Here is a 22,768-nt window from a genome sequence, read left to right on the forward strand (position 1 = left end):
ACAAGGCCTCTGGCCTTGAGCTGGGGCTTCACAGAGATGTCTACATTTCAAAGATAAGAGGAGTTACTAACTGGGCTCCATGGTAACAGCTGGTGGTGGTAGAAAAGAAAGGGGAAAGAAGCTCTTCACTTCTCAAGTGTCCTTAAGGAGTTAACTTGCCCAGAACAGAGGAAAAAAACAACTGCTTTTATGTGAACTTCTGTAGATGGTGAACTTCTGAGCCCCTCCCCTTACATGCTGGATATAAAATTCTGAAACTACCTGAACTTGGGGTAGTTGATTACAGCAGAAGTGTGCCCTCTGAATCTGGCTGCAACCAAATAAAACTGTTTTCCTATCTTTGGTGCTATCTTAGGTGCCTTGCCTTGTTCATCCCTACAACAGTATAATATTATATACTTAAACATTGTTTAGGTTTTGATGAAATGGAAAACAGATGTGATTAACTATATAGTGTAAATAACAAAATTTTTCTTATCAAGATGGAATAATTTGTCTAAGTTCAGATATTTACAAGGATTGTTTCAAAATGTGAATAAAGAAGGGTTAACAGATGGAAAAGAGAAATTAGAAGGTTCTAGGTATGGATTTAATAGAAAGGATAAAAGGTGTTTCTGGATAAGAAAGTCTATATGATTAAGTAAATAATAGGGTTTAAGTAAGTGATAAAGAAGGTCTGTGTACGTTGGCTATATATGTAAGTTTTATGAGCAAGTAATCTTGAAGGAATTAAGGATTATACAACTGTGGTTAAACAACAACTGTTATTTATCAATATTGTAATATGTTATTTCTTTAAGAGCTAAACTTTATTAATATAAAAACATCAATGTAATTGTGGTTCTATTACTGAACCACAGTATGTTAAAAATGTTCATATTTTCCAGGTATAAAAGTCTTTAAGGTTCAAACTTTAAAAGAGCATTATATCAAGATGGTGTTCTCCAAACTAAAGTTGCATGGTAATTTTAGGCTTATAAGAATAACATACTGGAGATTTACTTATATCATTTAATGTTTTATAACTGGACCTATTATCAATAAGATTAATATAAAGTTCTATACACTGGGGTACAATTTAAATGTGATATCATATTGTGTTAGCTAATATTCATGTTACCTTGAAAAAGTATATATGTAAACTTTATAAAATAATATTTAAGAAGCAAAGATCAGTTTCAATACTAGAACACTTTACCTAACATTCATAAAGAGCCCCGCCTTACCTGAGATAAGGCTCTTCCTCCCATCTTACTACATGTCAGTATGACTCCAAAGTAGGCCAGACTTCAGCAGGTCCACTTTGCTTGTTCTGTCTGCTCTACAGCCCAGTACTCTAAAGCCCAGTATTCTTATTTTAAGGCTGGTGAGACTGACTTGCTAGATGTTTAAAAACAAAACTTAAAATTAAAGTTAAATTAAAATGGCCAAGAAAGCCAATATTTGGCTCTTATCCTCTGAGTCAGTCTGAATACCAGGGAACAGGGAACTTCTCTAAAGAGCTTTGTAACTCTGGGCCACATAACCTCCCAATCAGGGAGATTAATGAGACCACTGGAGAATGAAAAGTTAATCAGTGCACTTGCTGTGAATAGGAGGGTCACTGGAGAAAGGAGACATCCCTGATGCTTCTAAGGGAAGCCACATGGTCAAGCAAGACCTGGACCCATCCTACTGCAAACGGCACTATCAGAACTAAGAACCTGCATCAAGTTCCCCCATGTGTGACCTCTATGGGAACTCGGTTGACTCTTAACAATAGATAGAGGCAAAGTCAGTTTTGGCCAGCTTGATCTTAAACACCTAGCAAAAACAGTTAAACCAAAATACAGTCATTCCTGGGAGTAATGAAGAACAAGAACAGCTAGAAAAGAGGAAACAGCAACTAGGCCAACAGTCTCCATGGAGAATGTTCAGACAAGTATGGCCTTGGCTCCTCCCCCTCACAGGACCCCTATTAGTCCTCTTTATGTTTCTCCTAATAGGACCATGTCTATTAAATTGCCTACAGAAGTTCCTACAAGATCAGCTACACAAATTCACCAACCAGTCAATAACTACTTCTTTAAGACTGCCAGCCCCTGATGCCCAAGACGGAGACCTATGACTCATGACCAACTCCTCCAGCTCCAGAGACTCTGCCCCCACCTAAAACACTCCATGACCACTTTTACAGTTTTTACAACCCCTCTTTCACTTCCTAAGAATGAGAACTACTCCTCTGCAGGTCCACTTTGCTTGTTCTGTCTGCTCTACAGTATCCCCACAAGGAAACATCAAACCTAAACTTACCATGCATCAGTTGGAGCCACCACCCAGGCAAAGACTGGCAGATCATCTTCACTCACATGCTTAGGCACAAAAAGCTTCACTACCTACTTGCTTTGGTTGATACTTTTTTCAGGTTGGATAGAAGCCTTCCCTATATCCAGGTAAACTGCTAACACCATTGCCTCCATCCTCATTGAGCAGATCATTCCCAGGTTCAGAGTTCCCACCTCCATCCAGTCAGACAATGGTCAGGCCTTCACTTCTCAGGTTATTCAACTAGTCTCCAAAGGCCTTAACATCACTTGGAGGCTCCATATCACCTACCAACCCCAATCCTCCAGTAAGGTTGAGAGGCCTAATGGCATTCTCAAGGATCATCTCACTAAACTTGCTATTGAACTCAGGCTCTCCTGACCCAATCTCCTGCTGTTGGCCCTCACCCAAATTTGGACAGCCCCTAGAGCTCCTTCAGGCCTTAGCCCCTTTGAGCAACTCTGTGGGCACCCTTTCTTAATAAACCAAACTTTCCAATCACATCTCCTCCCCTTGTGTCCTACCTGCCCAATCTCACATTTCTACACAAACTCCTAAGGGAACATAGAGACCGGTGCCTTTCTGTGCCATTCCTTGTGCAGTTTCTGGTCCTAGCATCCCATTTTCCAATGGCAGCCTGGGATTTCCAAAACTTGCCTCTCTTGGTGCCCTGCCACTCCTGGCCCTGTGCAGAGAAGCCCTTACTTGCCACCTTCCACACAGCCCCTATCTCAGGTCTCAATGCTGTTAGCCTGGGTGCTGACCTCTGAATCACAGGAACAGGAGCCTGCAGCTGTGCCTCTCTAGGTTCACTCTGGGGTCTGCACTCCCAGAGACCTTTTATGAGCCCTGTTTGGCTATAGGATTTCCAGTCTGCAGGGCACTGCCCCAGGGAGGACATTCAGTGTGATCTGGGTCAAGGCAGGGAAAGGATCTCCTCTCTGCCCAGGGATGGGTCACTATCACCTGCTCACTCCACTTTTTTTGCCTTTTCCAATGAGCAGAATACACTGGAACACCATGTATTCTGCTCATTGTGAGGCCACTCTTGTTGGGCACCACATGGTGTGTACAAAGATTTGTAAACTGAAAAGTGCTCTGAAACTGACAACCAAAGGCAGACTTGCAAGATCCATTGGGGCATTGGCTGGGAAAACACAATAGGGGCTGGGGCAGAGCATAGAAGCTAGAACTCTGGGCTTTCCTACTTTCAGAAAGTAAAGGCAGAATGACAGGCTGAGATTTTAGGGGAGGAAAGTCCTATAAGTCTGTATTATGAGTCCCTGCCTTACACAAATGAGGGATTCAGTGAGTTGGAATGAGTTTTTTCTCCTTATATGCTGTGATATTAAGAATTAAACCTAGGGCCTTATGAATATTAGAAAAGTATTTTCTGAGCAGTTTTTATTTTATATTCAGATACGTTCTTGCTAAGTTGCTCAAGTTGGCCTCCAACTTGTGATCCTCCTGCCTCAGTCTCCTGAGGAGCTGGGTTCATAGGCATGCACCATCATGCTGAGCACAATTTAAAAAACAATCAATTTAATTCTAACATGAAAATACTATGTTTATGGTCATCTTAATATGATGATCTCAATAGGTACAGAAAAACATTAAAAAATTGAACATCGATTTGTAATAATGCACAATCCTCAGAAAACTACTTCCTCAACCCAATAAAGAACATCTACAAAAAGCAAAGCAAAAGACAACAAAAACCCTGCAGCTAACATATTTAATGGTTAAAAGCTGAATAGTTTCAAATCTATAAATAAGACCAAAGCAGGGATTTTTGTTCTCATAACTTCTATTCAGTATTGTACTGGAACTTTTAGCCAATGCAATGAAGCAAGAAAAAAGAAATTAAAGACATCCAATTGTGCAACAGAAATGAAAATTGTCTTTTTTCATGGACAACATGACCATCTATGTAGAAAATTCTAAGAAATATGTAAGAAGCTACTGAAACTAATATTTAACAAAATTTCAGTAAAGGCTACAGTATGCAAAACCACCAACTATATATCATAATGAATAATTAGAAACTGAAAATATTTTTTAAAAATCACTTTCACTAGAATTAGTGTGAAATACTTAGAAATACATTTGGTGAAATATATATAAGACCTGTACACTGAAAACTACAATCATAGCTCAGAGAAAGGACATAAAACAAAAGAAAAGATGAGAATGTACTCATGGATGGAAGGTTCAATATTGTTAACATGTCAATTCTCCCTAAATTAATCTATTGGTGAATGTAATTCCAATCAAAATCTCAGCAGCCTTTTTATCGAAATCTAGAAGCTCATTCTAAAATTTACATGGAAATGCAAAGGACCTAGTATAAATCTATTTAAGCAACTTAGAAAATAAGGAAAAAGTTGAAAGCTTTAAACTACATTATTTTAAGACATTTTAAAGCTCCAGTAATCACGATCATGTGGTACTGAAATTAAGAAGATATATAGATATTTACAAACGTGTCTATATCATATAGACATGTGGAAGAGAATAGAGAGTCCAGATATAGACCCACACATGTACAATGCATTACTTTAAAACAAATGTGCTAAGACCATTCTATGGAGCAATATATTCTCTTCAACAAATAGCCATCAGACAACTGGACATGAATATGCAAAAATGTGAATCTCAATGTTTATTCCATTTGTGAATTTACTACAAAAGAAAGCATAGATCCAGGGAACTGGGAATATTGTTCAGTTGGTAGAGTGCTTGCCTCCATGTAAAAGGGTAAATTCAGGATCCCTTTTTTTCAATCCCCAGCACCAAAAAAAAAAAAAAAGTAAAGCATAAATACAAATATCAAAAAGAAAATTGAGTAACATTCAATTCGTTAAATATATTTTTATTATGGCATAAAGCACAATACATTGGGTTTTATTAAAACAAAACAAACACTCTTTGCTTTTCAAAACCAAGCCATAGGCCAGGGCAAAATATTTGTATATTATATATTTGAAAAAGGACATTTTTCCTAGTATATGAAACATATTACATAGTAGGAAGACAAACACCCCAAATTTGTGAAGTGGGAAGAAAGATGTGAACAGGCCCTACAAGGAGAAAAAGACAAAGATACCAAAAAATGTTCAACATCATTAGTCATTTAATCCAATGATTAAAATGAAAATGATTGTCCACACAGCTGGTGGAAATGTAAACTAGTACACTAACTACTTTGAAAACAATTTCCTAAAATGTTGAAAAATACACCGTTTAGCTATGTACTAGAAAGAAACGCATATGCTTAACCAAAGATTTGTAGAGAATAGTTCATAAGTTTTACCTGTAATAGCAAAAAATTGAACAGAATTGATTAATAGGTGAGTGAAGGTCAATCAGCAGACAAAGGAATAAACAAACTGATATATCATGTGGCACAATAATACTCAACAAAAAATAAATAGTTGATTATTGATATACTCAGTAAGAAGGATGCATCACAAAATAAAGTATCTTAGTCCATTTCCTGTCGCTATATCATGGCAACACACATTGGGTAATTGGTAAACAATACAAGTCTTCTTGGCTCACAGTTCTGGGAGTGGGAGGTTCAAGAGCATGCTGCTGGCTTCTGGTGAGGGCATTCCTGCTGCATCATAATATGACTAAGGGCAAGTGAGCACAGCAGACAGGAAGGATCCTGAATTTACCCTTTTATCAGGAGCCTACTCCCACACTGATAGCATTTATCCATTCATGAGAGCATAGCCATGGCCTCTTAAAGACCCCACATCTTAACACAGCTACAAATGTAGTTCAATTTCAATATGACAGCAGGGTTGTTGCCACAGGTTTGTAATCCCAGCAGCTTCAAAGGCTGAGGCAAGTGGATCGCAAATTCAAGACAGCTTCACCAATTTAGCAAGGCCTTAAGCAATTTGATGAGGCTCTAAGCAACTTAGTGAAATCCTGTTTCAAAACAAAAATTAAAAAGGGCTAAGATATGGCTCAGTGATAAAGTGCCCTTGGGTTCAATCCCATATCAAAAATAGAAAAAAAATTAATATGAATGTTGGAATAGACATTCAAATGATAGCATATGGCTGAGTTAAAGAAGCCAGTTCCCCCCCGCCCAAAAGAATGACATTGTATGATTTAACCATATAAAATTCCAATAATTGCAAACCAATCTGCAGTGACAGAAAGATCAATGAATGCTTGAGGATTGGTCTGGAGAGAAGGATGAAGGGATTATAAAGGGAAATGAAGAAATTTGGGGGCTTGTGTGTATATTCACTATTTTGACTGTAACATTGATTTCTCAGGTGTAAAATGAAACAATGTGTAAAAAATGTGTCAAAAATCAGCCAATTTTATACATTAAATATGTGTAATATCTTATGTGCTAATGCACCTCAACAAAGCTGCTCTTAAAATCTCTCTGCATCACTTTTTCTTTGCCATTCCACTGACACTATCAGTTGAGGCCCCCTCACTATCTCTCTCTGCTGCTATACATTTTTGCATTTTATGTTTATATATATGCATATGTGTTATAGGGATCTAGCTTCACTTGACTATATTCACCTTAATATAACTACCATTTTGCTATCAGGTGACCCTGGCATGCATCCCAGACCCTACAGGACAAACCACATCATTAAGATAGCTGAGCATATGGTTCTGGCCTCTGATGCCTGGATTATTTCTTAAATGATGTTGGGTATTTTAATAGTTTTTGAGAAAAGTCAGGTACAATCCAGTGGTCATGGCCCCTCTTTATCTAGCTTAGCATTCCCCCTTCCTCCTGCCTTGGGGTGCAGGGATTCTCCTGCACCTCTGCTTCCCCAAATGTGCTCCTGTCCATGAATCCTTAATAAATTGCCTTTAATGCAACCCAGGATCTGTCTACCTCTTTGTTCTCATGGCATCTTCCACCTTTGGTAGCCTATTGTCATACACCGGGAGTGGGTTTTCCTGAAACACACATATATGCATGCATGTGTATATGGGTGTAACCTTGTATGTATGTGTCTATGTGCTTGCATATATTCTGTATCAGTAGTTCTTGTCCAAGGTGATTTTGCCCCCCACCCTAGGGGAGTCTTGGCAGTTTCTGGACATGTTCTTGGTTGTCATGATTGGGAGCAGATGTGGCACCGACATCTATTGGGTGGAGGTCAGGATTTTGCTCCAAATCCTCAGCATGTTCGACTTTGCCTATAACAAAAGATGATCTGACCTAAAATATCAAAAATGATGCTGTGACTTAGAAACACTTTTCTAGTGAAGCAGAACTGTTGACATCTCTTCCCTAGAATGCTTGTTTCTACCATGTGTACCTCCTGACACCTGCTGACCCCCTAAGTTCCCTATCAAAGGCCTGTTTCATTTGCATCTTGACCTTATTGAGAGCTATCCTGATTTACATTCTTGACCCTTAGTTGCTTTATCTGGCACCTCCTTTAACACTTATAACATACTTCCTTGAGTTACCATTGGTGTTCCTGTCTGAAAGTTGCAGAGACTGACCATAAGCTCCTTAAGGACAGACCCACTTCTTATTCATCTTGGTGTCTTTTTTGGATCCTGGTAATTTGCTGGAAATATGAAGCATACCATGAAAAGTGCTAAAATAACCCTTGTTGGTTGGTTCATTCTGATCAGGAGAGTTCTCCAAGGAGATAGTATTGAGCATGGCTGTTATTAGTGAATTTTCTCTCTGAAATAAAGTATCAGCCTTTCAATTACAATGTATAAGTGCTAAAATTTTTTTTTGATTGCTAGAGATGGTGAGCATTTTTTCATGTACTTGTTGATTGATGGTATGTCCTTCTCTAGTAATCAGAGAAATGCAAATTAAAACCACTCTAAGATACCATCTCACTCCAATAAGAATGGCAGCCATTATGAAGTCAAACAACAACAAGTGCTGGCGAGGATGTGGGGAAAAGGGTACACTTGTACATTGCTGGTGGGACTGCAAATTGATGCGGCCAATTTGGAAAGCAGTATGGAGATTCCTTGGAAAGCTGGAAATGGAACCACCATTCGACCCAGTTATTCCCCTTTTTGGACTATTCCCCAAGGACCTAAAAAGAGCGTACTATAGGGATACAGCTACATCAATGTTCATAGCAGCACAATTCACAATAGCTAGACTGTGGAACCAACCTAGATGCCCGTCAATAGATGAATGGATAAAAAAATGTGGCATTTATACATAATGGAATATTACTCAGCACTAAAAAATAACAAAATCATGGCATTTGCAGGGAAATGGATGGCATTAAAGCAGATTATGCTAAGTAAAGTTAGCCAATCCCTAAAAAACAAATGATGAATGTCTTCTCTGATATAAGGAGAGTGACTCAAAACAGAGTAGGGAGGAAGAGCATGAGAAGAAGATCACCATTAAGCAGGGAGAAGAGGTGGGAGGGAATGGGAAAAAGAAGGGGAATTGCATGGAAAATGGAAGGAGACCCTCATTGTTATACAAAATTACTAGAAGAGAATGTGAGGGGAAAGGGGGAAAAAAGAGAGAGAAATGAATTACAGTAGATGGGGTAGAGAGAGAAGATGGGAGGGGAAGGGAGGGAAGGGGAGGGGGGATAGGAAGGGGATAGGAAAGGCAGCAGAATATAACAGACACTAGTGTGGCAGTATGTATAAATGTGGATGTATAACCAATGTGATCCTGCAATCTGTACATGTGGTAAAAATAAGAATTCATACCCCACTTGAATCAAATGTATGAAATATGATATGTCAAGATCATTGTAATGTTTTGAGCAACCAATAAAAACAAACAAACAAAAATATTTTTTTTGAGACAGGATGTAATTTGCTCTCCAACTCCTATGCTCACGTGATCTTCTTGCCTCAGTTCCCCTACATAGCTGGGACTACATGGTTTTAGGACACCCAATTCAAGAGTGTTTTCATTTAGCCTCTCAATCTGTGCAGATATTTAGAGATCTTTAAATAATCTGTATTTATTGTCAAGATGGCTTTTCTAAGACTCTAAATTGTAAAAGATTAGGGACCACAACTAAATTACAGAGCATAGCAATGTGCCCTAATGATTGCTTGAGCCTGCATCTTAAGCTTGCATCTGTTGGTAATAAACAGACAGGGATTGTAGAGGTCCATCAAGTACATTATGATGATTGTGAAATAGTCTCTGTATCTGAAAGTGTCACCCTCTTATGGATTAAGAAAAGCTAACATCTAGGACAGCTGGCAGCCTACATTTACATAATTGTGGCCTCTATAATTTCTTACAATCCCAGAATTATTCTCATCACACTGTCTGTGAGTTTTCTTCTTTCAAAAAACTCCAAATACTTTCTTAGCAGAGACTAAGGGGAGAGAGTTATAGGTTAAGTCTCTAGTCAGAAACCTCCTAACCATAACTTGCCTCTTCTCAATTACTGTTGCAGAAATGACACTTTACCCCCAAGCTAGACACCTGTCTGACCCTTTGACTCCCATGTCTGCAGATTCCCAGGTGTCTCAACCACCACCCATCCTCACCCCATCACGAAAGATCCCATTTTCTCTGTTGGGCATATGATAACATCCTATTCAACCCCACATTTTGGTCATAGTTTATTTTAGAATTTTAATCTGATTAGATTGCTCTCTCTCTTTTTTAATTTGTTCTAATTGATTATACTTGACAGTAGAATTCGTTTTGACACATCATACATAAATTGAGTATAACTTCTCGTTCTTCTGGTTGTACATGATGTGGCTCACACTGGTTGTGTACTCATATATGCACATAGGTTTTTAGTGTCTGATTCATTCTGCTATCCTTCCTTCCCCCATCCCACTCCCCCTCCATTCACTGCCATCTGCCTAATCTGAAGTACCTCTATTCTTCCCCAGCCCCCTCACCCCATTGTGAATTAGCATTCACATATCAGAGAAAACATTCAGCCTTTGGTTTTGGGGGATTGGCTTATTTATTTAGTATATTCTCCTGTTCTATCCATTTACCCACAGATGGAATAATTTTCTTCTTCTTTAAGACTAATATTCCATTGAGTATATATACCACACTTTCTTCATCCAGTCATCTATTGAAGGGTACCTAGGTTCATTCCATAATTTAGCTATTATGAATTGAGTTGTTATAAACATTGATGTGGCTGCATCACTGTAGTATGCTGATTTTAAGACTTTTAGGTATAGACCCAGGAGTACGATAGCTGGATCAATTAATGGTTTTCTGAGGAATATCTATTTTGCTTTCCATAATGGATGCACCAATTTGCAGTCCCATCAGCAATGTATGAGTGTACCTTTTCCCCCACATCCTTGCCAACATTTATTGTTGCTTATGTTCTTCATAATTGACATTCTAACTAGAGTGAGATGAAATCTTAGAGTAGTTTTGATTTGATTACTCTAATTGCTAGAGATGTTGAACATTTTTGCATACAGTTGCTGATTGATTGTATTTCTTCTGTGAAATTTCTGTTCAGTTCCTTAGACCATTTATTGATGGGGTTATTTTTTTCTTGTTGTTAAGTTTTTTGAGTTCTCTCTATAGCCTGAAGGCTAATGTTGGCTGGGCATGTGGCTCAGGGGTTAAGTGCACCTCAGGTCAAACAAAAATCCTGTTAACAGAACAAAACAAATTTAAAAAAAAACAAAACATCAAAACCTATGTCCTGGTTTTGCATCCAGTGGATTAAATTTTTATTTTTGAAAACCCTGCAAATAATTCCTCTTGATTATAGACAGCATAATTACACATACATTTCCTTTTAGGACATCGGTCCTTCACAAACCTGCAACCTGCTTAGACTCTCTGCAACTTGTTTAAGCCTTTAGCTTTTGAGCTTTTGGCCTATCTTTCTTCCCATTTTGAAACAACTCAGTTATTTTACTTTAGGACAAACATCATAATTTACATACAAAAATTTTCCTCATTCAAAAACATTCTCTAAAAGACATATCCTCATCCTTTTAACTTTCTTTGTCTCTTTTTCCCCTCAACTTTTTATTTGAAATAAGATAAAAAGTTTGTTCTGCCTTTTTCTTTCTTAAATTTAAATTTACAGGTTGAAACAAACCATATAAATCTTTAAAATTTAGACAAATTACTTCTTTTTAATAAGATACAAGACTACATTTTTCAATTTTTCATCAAAATACACGTTAGGGTCTTTCTCCCTTTCTCTTTCTTTCTGTATAGAACTGCACAAGCTAATTTGAACATTAACTCTTAAAAGCCCTTTTTAATTGAACCCAAGGACACTCAACCACTGAGCCATACATCCCAGTACTTTTTATATTTTATTTAGAGACAAGATCTCAGGAAGTTGCTGAGGTCTTTGCTAAATTGCTGAGGCTGGCTTTGAACTTGCAATCCTCCTGCCTCAGCTTCCCTAGCCACTTGGATTACAGGTAGGTGTCACTGTACTCATTAAAGCTTTATTTTTAACTAAATATCCAGGGAAGAGCAAAAGTAAGTTGTTTTCCTACATACCAATCATTTATAAAAATACACTTAATAGATATTTTTATCAGGAAGCTAAGACTACTTGAATTTATATTTAGCAATTGATTTGTTATTGTTGTAATGTATAAATGATTCACATGTTTTATCTCCATTTATAAACTTTTACCTTCTTATATTTACCTAATTTACCCATTTTTTGATTACTCATGAAAACCAAGATATCAGACCAGCATAGTTAACACCTTATTTCTTTGTCAAACCTAAAAGTTGATATTGTACTTAAAACAGAAAGCAATGGACATTCCATCTTAAACACCTAACAGAGATAAATATAATCCTGAATGGCCAGAAACTTGGGGAAAAATATTAACAATTTTAGACATTTTATTAACTTATTTATTTATTTTTTGTGTGTGGGGTTACCGGGGAGTGAACTCAATGGCACTTGGCCACTGAGCCATATCCCCAGCCCTACTTTTTTATTTGAGACAGGATCTCACTGAGATGTTTAGTGCCTTGCTTTTGCTGTGTCTGACTTTGAACACAAAATCCTCCTGCCTCATTCTCTGGAGCCACTGGGATTACAGGTGTGAGCCACTGCTCCTGGCTAATTTTAGGCATTCTGAATTTTATCTTACCAACAAATTTAAATTAACTCATTTGTGAGAGGTGAGTGCCCCTCTTTACTTACAGCAAATTCTACTTATGAGACAGAATAATATGGTAATATATGCTTTTTGATTTATAAAATGAGAGTTGAATAAAAATTAGGTCATTTGTTTATATGACTGTTGTCATTTGAATATGGAATGTTCCCCAAATACTCATGTGTTTGTTGACTCTGTTTGACCAATTTGCACCAGTTGTATTCATAATGATAGATTTAACAGCACTACAAAACTTATTTTGTTGTTGTTGTTCTTGATGGAGATTAAGATGCCTTGAATTGGGCAGGGGATTTTGTACTTAGAAAGCAAGAGCTCTAAGTACCATTTTACATTTTCTTTTCCTTTTTAAAATTATTATTCAAAATATCTCTTTAGTTTTATTCAATAAAACACTTACTATTGTACAATCATCATCTGGTGGTCTAGTTGTTTATAGGATATTTCAATATAAAGGGACCCTGGAAGGTTTTCATAGAGTATAAACTGCCATAATATGATGCAAATTATGCTTCTCTATGATAAGTATAATACAGTTGTATTCCATACAGTCTATACAATAATGTAATTTAGTCTAACACAGTTGACCCTAATTTTTGACACTTCCATTGTTTAAAAATAAACACGGGAAAAAACCCTATATGCATACATGCACTTAGAGCACTTTAATAACAACTGCTTTTTTGTTTTGGATTCTTTACATATATGTTATTCTCATTTGGTATTCTCTTTAACCAGAATCTCATAACTCCTTCATTTTTGTAATAACATTTAATTTCCTTATTTTCCATATGCTGGCCCTGCTAAAATAGAATATAGCATCTTTCATATGATAGGAACCAACAAATAAATTTTCTTTAATGCTCTCTTTACACTTTATGGTAAGTAGCCAGTGGAAAATGCATTTATAGATCATTTCTAGGCAAATTGTGAAGCTAATAACTGACCTGTTTCTGCCTATATGCTGTCTCTTTGTTTTATTAGCAATGGGCAAAGTTGCTATTCTGTATTTAGTTGTATCCATACTACAGAGATCATATATGATCAAATTGTTTATTACTGCACTAAAGCATGTAGAATATAATCACAAATCTTAAAGATTTTAAGGTCTAGTCAAAAGACTAATAATAAAAATGATTAATAAATAAGCAATGCAACTATCATGGGCAGTTATTGTGAAAGTTCAAAGATGTACATCTGATTATGGAGAATGGGAAAACATCTTGAAGAAGATGACATTTGAACAGAATTTATTTTTTAGTTGTAGATAGACACAACATCTTTATTTTATTTATACTAATTTTTATGTGGTGTCGAGGGTTTAACCCAGTGCCTCACACATGCTAGACAAGTGCTCTACCACTGAGACAACCTCCAGACTAAAATTTGTTGTTTCTCTTTAAACTAGAATGGTAGTAACAGTATATACCAGCATTTATTATTATTGAGGCATTCAGGCTAAGGCAGGTGTGTGACAAGTTTGAAGTTCCAGGAAAGGAGGAAATGCATGTGGAATGAGTGGGAAATGTGTTTGGGCCCATCTAAGGGAAAGTTTGCAAGCTATCATATGGCCTCTGTACTGCACGCATCCTAAGTACAACAGGGAATCAGGACAGTCTATTGGCCATGACCTAGTTCTGTGGTACAAATGAGTGGGCAGTATGGGGACAGCTCAGTGTGGTGCATCGAGATCACAGTGGCAAGTGGTTCAGAAGGCTTAGGACGCTGCCCTCATTTTTCTACTTGGTGTTCACCTAAAGGCCCATCCTTGTGAACTGTAAAGGGAATTGGGGGACATGGAAAGAGGGAAATTCTCCATGGTGGGGAAGTACAACCCTTAGGGACATGAGAACCTGCCACAGAACAGAAGAGTGTTGGTTCTGTTATGCCTGATGAAGAAGAGAAAGGGGTGGTCAGCATGGAATGTTGGTGCACATGATATACAGTCAAAGATTGTGTCAATATCTATAGCTGCTGCAGCCTCAGTGCCTTCTTCATTCACCTCCATGACACTCTTGTGCACAACTTTGGATAGACACAGGTCTGTCTCAGTTGACATTGCAGACAAGTTAGCCTGGCCTTGTTGGAAGGCATCAACCATTCCCAAACGCTGAAGCACAGACTCCATGTTGTAATCCCCCTGCAGTTTAAATCTTGGAAAGAGACCTTTTACTTCAATATTCTGCAAAGAGGCTGCCTTGGTCCATGCTGTGAATTTCTCAAAAGTAAGATTTTTTTCCACCTGAAAGACCAGAATCACAAGTTCATATTCAGACTATGGCACATATCTATAGACACACAGACATTTCCTTGAGCATTCCATGTTGGTTGCCCACACAGGATGGGTAGCTCCTTCAGCTGCCCAGAAGCTTATGAGAGCTCTGACTTGTCCACCACCCCACGTGCTATCCCATATGTGATTTCCCTGCAGGAAGACTGTGGCTGTCCCTCCTTATCCATCCACTAGCAAACCATGTTTATTTGTGAAAAGCATCTATGCTGAGTCAGTGGTGCTTTTCTAATGGTATTTATTGGTTTGAATGAGGTTTAGTTTTAACACAATGAACCATTGCTGGCAAGCCAAAGAGACTGGGAAAAGGAAGGGCTCTCAGTGTGAGCCTCTCCAGGACAGGGACATCTGTCTAAGGTGGAATGTGGCACTGTTTGTGGAAACTCATCCTCACAGTTAGGGACCTGGAGAGAGGGAAAGCCCATGGGAGCTGCTCTGCTCACAGAGACCCTTTAGGTCATCCCTTTCCACTGCCACCATTGAGAGGATGGTTGACTCTCTTGCAATAGGGATCATACCACAAGGAAGCAAGGAGGACAGGGCTGGGCCATTTGGGCTGTCTGGTTTGAAATACTAGGAAAGAAGGCACAGGGTGTACCCAATTCTTCCCATGGAAATTCTGAGTTCAAAGGAGTGCAGCCCCTCCTGACTCACCACACTGAGGTCCACGTTCTCATCTGGAAGCAGGATGATCATGCTCAGTGTCTTGCCAGCGTAGGACAGCTCCAACACCTTTGTCTGGGCATCACTGATATAGATGAAGTTAAAATTGGCTTTCTGACACATCATCTGCACTGGCCTTTTATCTCTCTGAGAGGAATGACCACATGAGCACAGCATTTAAAAGAGTATGAAAAGGGACAAAAACCTCTCAACCCTTCTGTGGTCCAGCACTGCTATAAATTAATAAATAGTTATCTGAAACACGCCTTATAAATAAGGGGAGGAGCTTAATGCATATAAGCTTCCTTATTGCATCACATTGTATTTTAAGGGATTAGAGAATTTAGCAAAGTATTCTAATATCTATTTAAATTAAAGTTATAGCTCACAGTTGACTAAGGCCTTTGCTACTCACGTTTAATGATACAATATGGTGAATGCTGAATCTATAATAAGTTATGATTAACAATAATTCAAATGCAAGATTTTTTAAAAAAAAATATTTTTTAGTTGTAGTTGGACACAATACCTTTATTTTATTTTATTTATTTTTATGTGGTCCTGTGAATCAAACCCAGTGACTTGCACATACTACATGACCACTCTAGTACTGAGCCACAGTGGTTTGATGTTTGAATCAGTTCCTAAATTCTGATTTAGAAAGTGTGTTGTCACACCCCCTGTTTGCACCTTGTTTTGTGTCTGACATAAGCAACTTGTGTCTATAGGAAGATGTTTGTGTCCAGAATGAGATGAAACCAATACGTGTATGAGACTTCATCAGAAGCAGTTAGAGTGCTAATAGGATGTAAACCATAATACACAGGAAGTATTACTTATTTGTAGCCTTTTTTTTTCAATGAGTTTAAAATTCATTAAATGAGATAAGTTTGAAATTATTAATTAATCACTTATACATTTACAAAGTTAATTTTTTAATTTAATTTCTTCATCAGACTAGCATAATTTTTGAAAGTCTCTCCCTACCTGGTTTATTTTGAAAGGCCTTACTTCTGTGCATGATTTGTCAAATGGCTTGTCCCATGTTCCTTGGAAGTAGATGGCATTGACAAGAAGCAGCCTGACCTGCTCATCAATCGAGTTCACTGGTAACAACTCTGGAATTTTACCTTTCAAGACAAGCACAAAATCTATCAGTTGCTTTTTCTGAATCCTTAGTGAATAATCATGATACGATGTCTTAGAGATCCAAACATTCTGTTTTCAAATGTGCTGAGTTTGGATGATATGTATAAAAGTTAAAAATGTTAGCTGTGAGTGGTATTCATGATGACAGACACTGGAAAAGTCACCAAGTTGAAGATAGTGAAAGACTTCTATGTCACTGGAGGAAAGCAGGTTGGTACAAAGCAGAAACTTGACACCAGGTTGGAGAAGAAGACAAGCAGCAAAGGAGAGAGGGGCTGGGTAGGAGCTGATATTACCTGTTGTAGGTAAGAGCAGTGTCAGGTCTAAGGCCCTGTGGTCAGGCCCAGTTCTAACATTGTACAGCTACCTGACAATATTCCTGGGGCAGATAGAATTGAATAGCTCCAGAGCAGGGACAGAAGGAGTTTCTGGAAACTACAGAAAAGATATTATGATTTCATCCTCCTGGCACCTGGAATCCTTGGAACAGATGATGATTTGGGTAGGTGAAAGTACATCCTTCTTTCCCTGTATATCAAGTGGTATGGTTCCAAAGAACTAAGAGCATCCTTGCTAATTTTCTGCCTCTAGAGGGCACAAAAAGAAAAGATTCCAAGAAGAAATAGTGGAAAGTACTACCTCTAGTTTTTACTGTCTCATTTGTTAGCAGAAATAGGGATGTTCCTAGTGGTGTATAAGTGCCTGGTTGGTTCAAATATCAAACCATTATTGATCTTGAGGACTAAAGTTAGAACTTGTCACACTCTAAACAGAAATGAGTATGTTTTAACCTCATAAGCAGGGTGTTTTCAATCATGGAATGGATCAGCCCTGATAGAGGCTCTGTAGTTGACTAAGTCTAGTCTTCTCAAGTCTGATGAAGGGCACTTAAATGAGAGATAGAAAAGAAGAAGTAGGAGAAGTCATCTTAACATGTAGAAGTGGGAGAAATGAAGTCCAAACTGACCCCCAGGAAGAGGAGGGCCAAGGGCATGACTTGGAAGATCTGGCCATTGATCTGTTCTCATAGATGAGAGTCACCTGCTGTGTAAACAATACAGGCCAGTGACATGTAAAGTATTATATGGGAAATCTGACTCACAAGTTTCTGTTAACACTTGCATCAGCCACTCTGGCCCCGGGAAAACAGACAGCATTAATCCTCTGGTTTTGAAAACCTGAGCATTGATCAGATCTTCTGTGAGCCACTAGGTTCACAGGCACCAAGAAGCTCAGCCAGGCAACCTTGCTCTGATGGGTCTGCAACACTAGTGACATTAGCAATGAGGAGAAGAGGTAGAGGAGAGAAGTGAAGAGAACAGAGGTGTGGTGGGAGGAAAGTGAAATAACTTATAATTCTGACCTTTTGTCTCTTTTGAGACCCAAGTGTTTATATGCTCCCTGGACTTCTCTGTATCTTCAACAAAGGACAACAGCTCCAGCTCCCCATGATAGAACTGAAGACAGGACTCCTTAAATGTCTTTGGAGAGAAATAATTCAGGTGACCAGGTTGCTAAATAAAATGACAGTGAGCTTCAAATCATTCTGAATGCTACCTTTAGGCTCTTCTTAAAATTAAAAACATGATCAAATCTTAAGCTACTTGATAGTGAAAAATTTTAGTTTGTAAGTAGATATTTTCTGAGCCCTGAAAAACCAGAGATAATAAATGAAATTTGAGACATTGCCTAAATTGAAATAATATGTTATGATTGTAGAACTGGGGTATTTACTAAAAATAGTTTACTGTGAGTTTCTCAAGTTCTCTAGAATATTGTTCTTTTTTTTTGTTGTTGTTTTTGCTCATTTTTTCAGTACTGGGGATTGAGCCCTGGGCCTTGAGCATGCTAGCCAAATGCTGTACCACTGGGCTATGTCCCAAGGCAGTTTTTCATTTTGTTCTTGAGACAAGGGTGTCACTAGGTTGCCCAAGATGGCCTCTAACTCTCCATCCTCTTGCTACAGCCTCCCAAATGTGTTATCCTGCCTGGTCTCTAGGGTCTCTCTTCTGGGTTGTATATTTCCATGTGTTTTAAATACAACTTTTATTGTTCTGCTGATTCAACTTACTGAGAGGAAATCACAGGTCTTCTCTCCAAAGAGCCTGTTGGCTGTTGTAAGCAAGTACTTTGACCCAGGGTTGTTCACTTGGGTCAGAAGTATCTGGAAGCCCTTATGGATGTCTTCCTCTGTGTTTAAAGACAGTGCCTATGAAGGAAAGCAACAAATTTCTCTCAGTTTTGATCTTGATCTCCACAAGAATTTGCAAGCTTTTTTTTTTTCTCAAATACTGCATAAATTTATCCTGTGAGAGGAAGTTGATTGTCACTGAGAAGTGACACTGGTGGGATAGGTGGAGAGAGGGGCCATGAAACTCCTGAGTAAAAAAGATATGGGTTTTGCATGACACAGAGCTCTCTGCATAGTTTATAGATGAACAATAGAAAAAAATGAAAGGGGCAAGATAGGTTCAGAAAAGGGACTATTGTTAAGTCCTGCATCCCACAGACACCATAAATTTGTCAGAAATAGAGAATAACTTGCCTCTATTTATGTACAAAGTAATGCAGTTCAAACATTAAAATAACTTGCCTCTATTTATTTATAAAGAAGATGCAGTTCAAAAAACTAAAAATCCAAACAAAAATTTGGACAGGAATGCAATCATCATCATAATATTTAAAAGGAAATAAGAGTAAAAAATGAGCAATATGATTAATAAGAATAAATCAGTTCTTGAACAGTACCCTGCACTAAAGGAACATTCAACCAAAGGAGAAACTAAAACAAATCAAAACCCAGAAATAAGTAAAAATGACAGGGAACACAAATCATATATCAATAATAATCCTGAATGTTAATGGCCTAAACTCATCAATGAAAAGATGTAGATTGGCAGATTGGATTAAAAAGCAAGATCCAACAATACACTGTCCTCAAGAGATTCACCTTATGGATAAAGATCCACAGGCTGAAGGTGAAAGGATGGGAACAAAATTTATTACTCATGGATTGCATAAAAAAGCAGGGGTTTCCATTCTCATTTCAGATAATTATGGCATTTTTCAGTAAATGGATGGGGTTGGAGAATATCATAATAGGCAAAACAATCCAATCCCCAACAAATCAAAGTTTGAATGTTTTCTCTAATATGAAGATGCTAATTCACAATAAGGCAGGGGGCACTAGAGAAGAATAGTGTCACCTTAGGTTATGTAGAGGGAAGTGATGGGAGGGAGGGGATTGGATGTGGGGATAGGAAAGATAGTAGAATAAAACAGACATTATTACTTTATGTATATATGTGACTGCATAACCAATATGATTCTACAACATTTACACTCAGAAAAATGAGAAATCACATCCCATCTATGTATGCTATATCAAAGTGAATAAATACATTCTACTGTCATGTATAATTAAAACAAATTAAAAATTAATTAAAAATAAAATACCCAGTACACTAGAGAAAGATAATATATGTATATTATATGATACTTTATATTACAATAAAGGTGTCATATTACATCACAAGAAGAGTTTCATTTGACTCTGAAATACACAAATGACACAATTTATATTCAATAACATTAGTGATGGAAATAAAAAATCAACAACACTACAAATAAAATACCAACAACATGGAAATTAACCTACTAACTAATTATTAAAAACAATTTCTAAAGAAATAACTCTCCTATGTAGCAATCAAATAACTAACATCTTGTCTATTTTCATCTTTAGGATTACTCAGCACTAGCTTTTGACATTGTATAAATAAGTGACAGAACAGCACAATTTTGGGACGCAATCTTAAATGACAGTATTGAAAAAAGCTACAAAACTAATTTTTCTAGAATTTGTAAAATTACTTCCATTTCCCAAATAATTAAATTTAACAACATTTATTTTCTCAGTCTTCCAGTTGGTCAACATACCTGATTGCTTTGGTAAATATTAGCCAGAAGATAACAAGAAAAGGCTTATCACCTGGTAAAGATGTACAACCAAATTGCCAAACCTTTGTATCAGCTGGATTGCCCTCTACAGGACTATATAAGGCATTCAGCTAAGAGGTCAATGAGACTTGGTTTGACACGTTAATTCAAGAGAAAACAATGTAAACATCTTATATCCCACACAAACTGAAGTTTCCTGAATAAGTTAAAAACAAAAAGAGAAACCTTTTACTAAATTAATTTTTACCATGAAAGAAATTGGCACAATGTCAATTTGAATCATTTTGAAAAGTGGTAATACTGGTTTATGTAGCTTTAGTCTTTTCAACCTTGGAGGCAGATCTGGAACAACAGTAGTAACAGGCAGGAGCAACAGGCATAATGGAATGGCAATCTTTCAGTAATATTTGTGTATTAACATACTCATATTTTTGTTAGTCTATTCACTCTACAGATATTTTCTTATGCATAAACATGAGTCACAGTGGACACATGCTAAGTAGCTCATATCTGTTAAGTCTCTTTTCACAACAAGCATTAGATCTTCTTGGAACCGTTTCCTCTGTGAAACACCATTTTGAGTAGCAAGTTGTTTTTCCTCTGTGGCTCATGTCCAGGCCTGAGATTTGCAGTACTGTAGGACCAGTTTACCATCACTGCCCAAACATCCCTCATCTGGGGGAGGAGCAAAGGACTGATTCCCATAGGTGAACACTGTTCCAAGGCCACAAGTTTAAGGAACATCTTTTTTTTTATTGGTTGTTCAAAACATTATAAAGCTCTTGACATATCATATTTCANGAAGGAATTTGGAGCCCGACCCTACAATATGTAGATCGGAGCCAACTTTTTCTTCTATCAGACGCATAGTCTCTGATTTGATATCTAGCTCTTAAGGAACATCTTGATGAAGTGAATGAGTCCTTGCATGGTTAAGGTTCTCTCTACAACCCACATTTTGTTTTCATGATAGGCGTGCCCCACAGCCTTTAGTAGGATGTCCATTTTTATATTGGTGCCACTGGAAGGCTCCTCTCCCTGACAAGACTGAATCAGAAGGAGGGCGCTGTGGAGTGGCTGTATCTGGGGAGACATCCGTAAGTCCTTCATGCCAGAAGCAGCAGTTGAAGAGAGCTTCCACACAGACCTTGATGATTCTCAATAAGGTAAACACTAAAAATGTTTCTCCTCTTCTAAAGAATGATTCTCAACAATTATTTAATTTAGAAAATAATATGAACGTTGTATTACTACACCAAATAATTTTATTAAAAATAGCTTAACACAATCAATTATCTTAATGTTACAAAGGAAATAATGATATAACAAAACTCCCAATGCACAATTTTAGAAAAGGGCGAGAAAAAATCCTGAGGAGTTTAGAGAAAAACACAAATGCTCAATGAGTCCAAGACTTGATCCTTTCAAAAAAAGCATACATATCTACCCAACATAGACAGACATCAGCAATTGTAAGAGAAAATTTACAAATACAAGAAAGTTATAAATGAAAAAGAGATTACACAGTAACCCCTGCAAGCAAGCCCCACAACATCTCACTGGAGGAAACTCCTCAGCTCTCTCCCTCCCTTCCTCCTATACCCCCTCCCTGAAATGGTCCAGGCTCACCCCTCCTTCCTCAAAAGTTCTGAAAAAACTCAAGGAGGGGATAGGAGAAAAGCCTTGCAGACCAGTCCCTCTTTATCAGTGACAGGAAAGCTTACCTGAGCCATCTGGTCTTTGGTGTTCCCCTTTGCCCCCAGGAGGACCATGGCCAAGGCAGAGGAGATGCTCAGGGGAGAAAAAAACACATTTTGTGAAGGTCTGTCTTGACACAGCATCTTCAAAACCTGGATGGCAAAGGTGCCATTTGCTTTTGAAAGTGAATCCATGATTCAGGGTCTGGGGGCAAAGAAGACAGAGAAACACAATGAAATGGGGCTGAGGACACTGTGTGTGCTCTCTGCTTGGCTTTCATTTTTCTTGTGAATTCAGAAAATTTCTGAGTATCAGTGAAAGCCATGGGAGCTGATTAGACATGTGAGGAAGGGGCTGGTGTCTGTAGAACATCAAACTGTCTAGGAAAGGAAGAGCAGAAAAGCATGCCTAGGAGAACAGAAGTTGATAGATCAAAGAAAGAAGAGTGAGTAGTCAAAGCCAGAGCAAGGAGGTGCTGCTTGAAGCCAGAGACAGTGGAGTGTAAACACCATGGGGCAGTTCTATGCAGTGAGACCCTCCCTCACCAGGGGAGGGCCTTAGATCCTGGGAAACATCCCTGACTCCTTCCCATTT

At 37.9% G+C, this 22,768-nt stretch overlaps 2 protein-coding genes across 2 annotated transcripts in view; both read right to left on the minus strand.

Moving 5' to 3' along the window:
* Nucleotides 1-22,768, minus strand: part of LOC107159539 (serpin B9-like) — a 114,127-nt gene that overhangs the window by 47,112 nt on the left and 44,247 nt on the right. The gene's annotated exons all lie outside the window — the stretch shown is intronic.
* Nucleotides 14,177-22,459, minus strand: LOC107159533 (serpin B9-like). The gene is made up of 6 exons (XM_015506116.2): nt 22,201-22,459; nt 18,588-18,725; nt 17,880-17,997; nt 16,355-16,497; nt 15,359-15,514; nt 14,177-14,656 (listed from the first exon to the last, which is right to left on the minus strand). Exons 1-6 carry the CDS (start codon nt 22,366-22,368, stop codon nt 14,252-14,254), a joined length of 1,128 nt encoding a protein of 375 aa, XP_015361602.1. The 5' UTR covers nt 22,369-22,459; the 3' UTR covers nt 14,177-14,251.

This window comes from Marmota marmota, unplaced genomic scaffold, assembly GCF_001458135.2.
Source record: "Marmota marmota marmota unplaced genomic scaffold, marMar, whole genome shotgun sequence".
In the NCBI taxonomy this organism is placed as follows: Eukaryota; Metazoa; Chordata; class Mammalia; order Rodentia; family Sciuridae; genus Marmota; species Marmota marmota.

Excerpts from the sequence above, each read along its gene's own strand:
- LOC107159533 (XM_015506116.2), bottom strand. The coding sequence starts at position 22,368 with ATGGATTCACTTTCAAAAGCAAATGGCACCTTTGCCATCCAGGTTTTG. Across the intron at positions 18,726-22,200 it reads CCAAAGACCAGATGGCTCAG|GCACTGTCTTTAAACACAGA; the intron begins GTAAGCTTTCCT and ends TTTCCTTCATAG. Across the intron at positions 15,515-16,354 it reads GGCCTTTCAAAATAAACCAG|AGAGATAAAAGGCCAGTGCA; the intron begins GTAGGGAGAGAC and ends CATTCCTCTCAG.